The 2,028-nt window shown below is 37.1% G+C and overlaps 1 protein-coding gene across 1 annotated transcript; it reads right to left on the bottom strand.

Moving 5' to 3' along the window:
* LOC132162858 (cysteine-rich repeat secretory protein 38-like) lies at positions 1 to 845 on the bottom strand. Its single transcript, XM_059573078.1, has one exon. It carries the CDS (start codon positions 843 to 845, stop codon positions 117 to 119), a length of 729 nt encoding a protein of 242 aa, XP_059429061.1. The 3' UTR covers positions 1 to 116.
* Positions 846 to 2,028: the final 1,183 nt, after the last annotated feature.

Here is a 2,028-nt window from a genome sequence, read left to right as displayed (position 1 = left end):
ATATGCACTTATCATATTTCTTTGACGTATAGAAGTAGTCCCATTGGACAATTATTTACTTTTTAGCATAGTACATCACACATTTTGATGCACAAATATCAGAAAATCATGGTAGCCTAGGCTCCATCAACAAAGGGGTAAAGTTCATATCTAACATTACAACTCCCACCCACAACTCGACCACCGCGTTTTCCATTGCAACAGTTGGGAAGTTCACTAATCACACCATAAAGACACCTCATACAATCAACACCAGAAAGATCCCGAGTGCATTGAGCCAAGCCATATAGTTTTAGTGATGAACCAAGCTCTAGCTCCCCAGCAGCATACACCTTTGGAATATCAGAAGCTTTGTAGGATAATATGCTTAACAAATCCTTAGCTTTTGGATTAAACGATGTGGGATTGTCAACATCTTGGACGTTACACATGTAGAACTTGTTTTTGTTATCAATTTCTCCAAAGAAATCTATGTTGGAATACTTTAGGAGGCAGTTGTCGTACCATATTATTGCTCCTTTTCTGTAAGCACAGCGGCTGCGAAGCTCTTTGCCTGCATCAACAACGCAGGTCTTACAGTTTGTGCTTGAGACATCACCTCGGCATAAGGCAAGACCACTTATTTTGTTTTGCGATTCGCCCGTTGAGCAGAGCCCAAACCCGGTTGGAGGAACTTTTGTGGACAAAAGATTGAGCAACCCTTTCATGTTCGAAGCATAAGGGCTATTGGCAGTGTAGTCTTCATGGCTAAAGCAGAAATGGTGCAAGGGAAGAGCACAATTTGCCAAGTGGAGGGAGAGGCAAAAAAATAGTAAGCTCAAAGCAACATGTTTTGAGGCCAACATTTTGAGTGAAGGGTTTTGTGGCTATGTAATCCTCTCCAAGAAATCTCTATAAATAGACAAAATTTTTCATGTTTGATTAATAAACCAAATTTCCTTATTGGAAGGGGTTAAACGGGACCATAATTTTTTACACAGCACGAAATTAGTGAGTTAAAATTAAAAAAACAAAAAAAATCTTACAATTTAATAAAATGAGTCGAGTTAAAGTTGATTTGTATAATTTTGTACCTATCGATACTTTAATACCCGAATATGAATTACCAAATCCATAAAGAAGTCAAGTTTAGTTTTAATAAGAATCAAACTTAATATATATATATATTGAAAAATGAGGCCATGAGTTGTAGGTATAATAATAATAATAGACCGGCGGCCGGCGTGATTGGCAGGCCAAACATTAATAAATTTGTATGGCGATTGGGCTAATGAAATAATAAGAGGTTTATGCGTAAAGGTGGAAACTCATTGATATATAAGTGAGTAAATTTGGAGTACGTTATTGACTCATGACAATGTTAAGTGGGTAAATGAACACCAATATGATTCTTGGGCATCAATTATCTAGCAATCACCTAGCATAAGCAATGCAATAAATAAATATGGGGGGACATCAATAAAACATCTGTAACGACACCTGGTTTTACAATGGGAAAATGAGTAGCACATATAAAATAGATGGTTTATAAAGACATTTGTGGGTGTTAAGTTTTACCTTACTTATACCAAGCGAAACTGAATTTTATAAGTAATTTCATACAAGTTTTAAATTCACTAAAATGCTTTTAAAGTCACAGTGTTCTCACAAAACCAATCTTAATTTTAAAAAATAAAACAAGTTTCATCAAATAAATGGTGGATTTCGTTGCATATGTATATATATATATATATATATTAGAGATAACTTCTATAAGGAGCTGGTGTAAACCAACTCCTTTGTGCCCACCAATTAGAATTGGACAGCTAGGATTATCACACCAAATCAAATGAGGTGAAAAACACTGGATTAAAACACCAACTCCAATCATCCACAAAAACCCTCATTTTTCTCCTCTCCCTCTCCCTCTCTCTTTCTCTCTCTCTCCAGCGGCGCCGTGCAACCCAGCCCAGAGCTTGCCATTGACGACACCGGAGGAGGACAGCCCAAATTTTGACGGAGAAGATGACAGAGCCCAACCCATGCTGC

The sequence above is a fragment of the Corylus avellana genome, chromosome ca10, assembly GCF_901000735.1.
Source record: "Corylus avellana chromosome ca10, CavTom2PMs-1.0".
NCBI lineage: Eukaryota > Viridiplantae > Streptophyta > Magnoliopsida > Fagales > Betulaceae > Corylus > Corylus avellana.
Note: the sequence above shows the minus strand (reverse complement) of the source record. Positions and strands in the feature narration are given on the sequence as shown.

Coding starts and splice junctions, on each gene's coding strand:
- LOC132162858 (XM_059573078.1), bottom strand. CDS start 845: ATGTTGGCCTCAAAACATGTTGCTTTGAGCTTACTATTTTTTTGCCTC.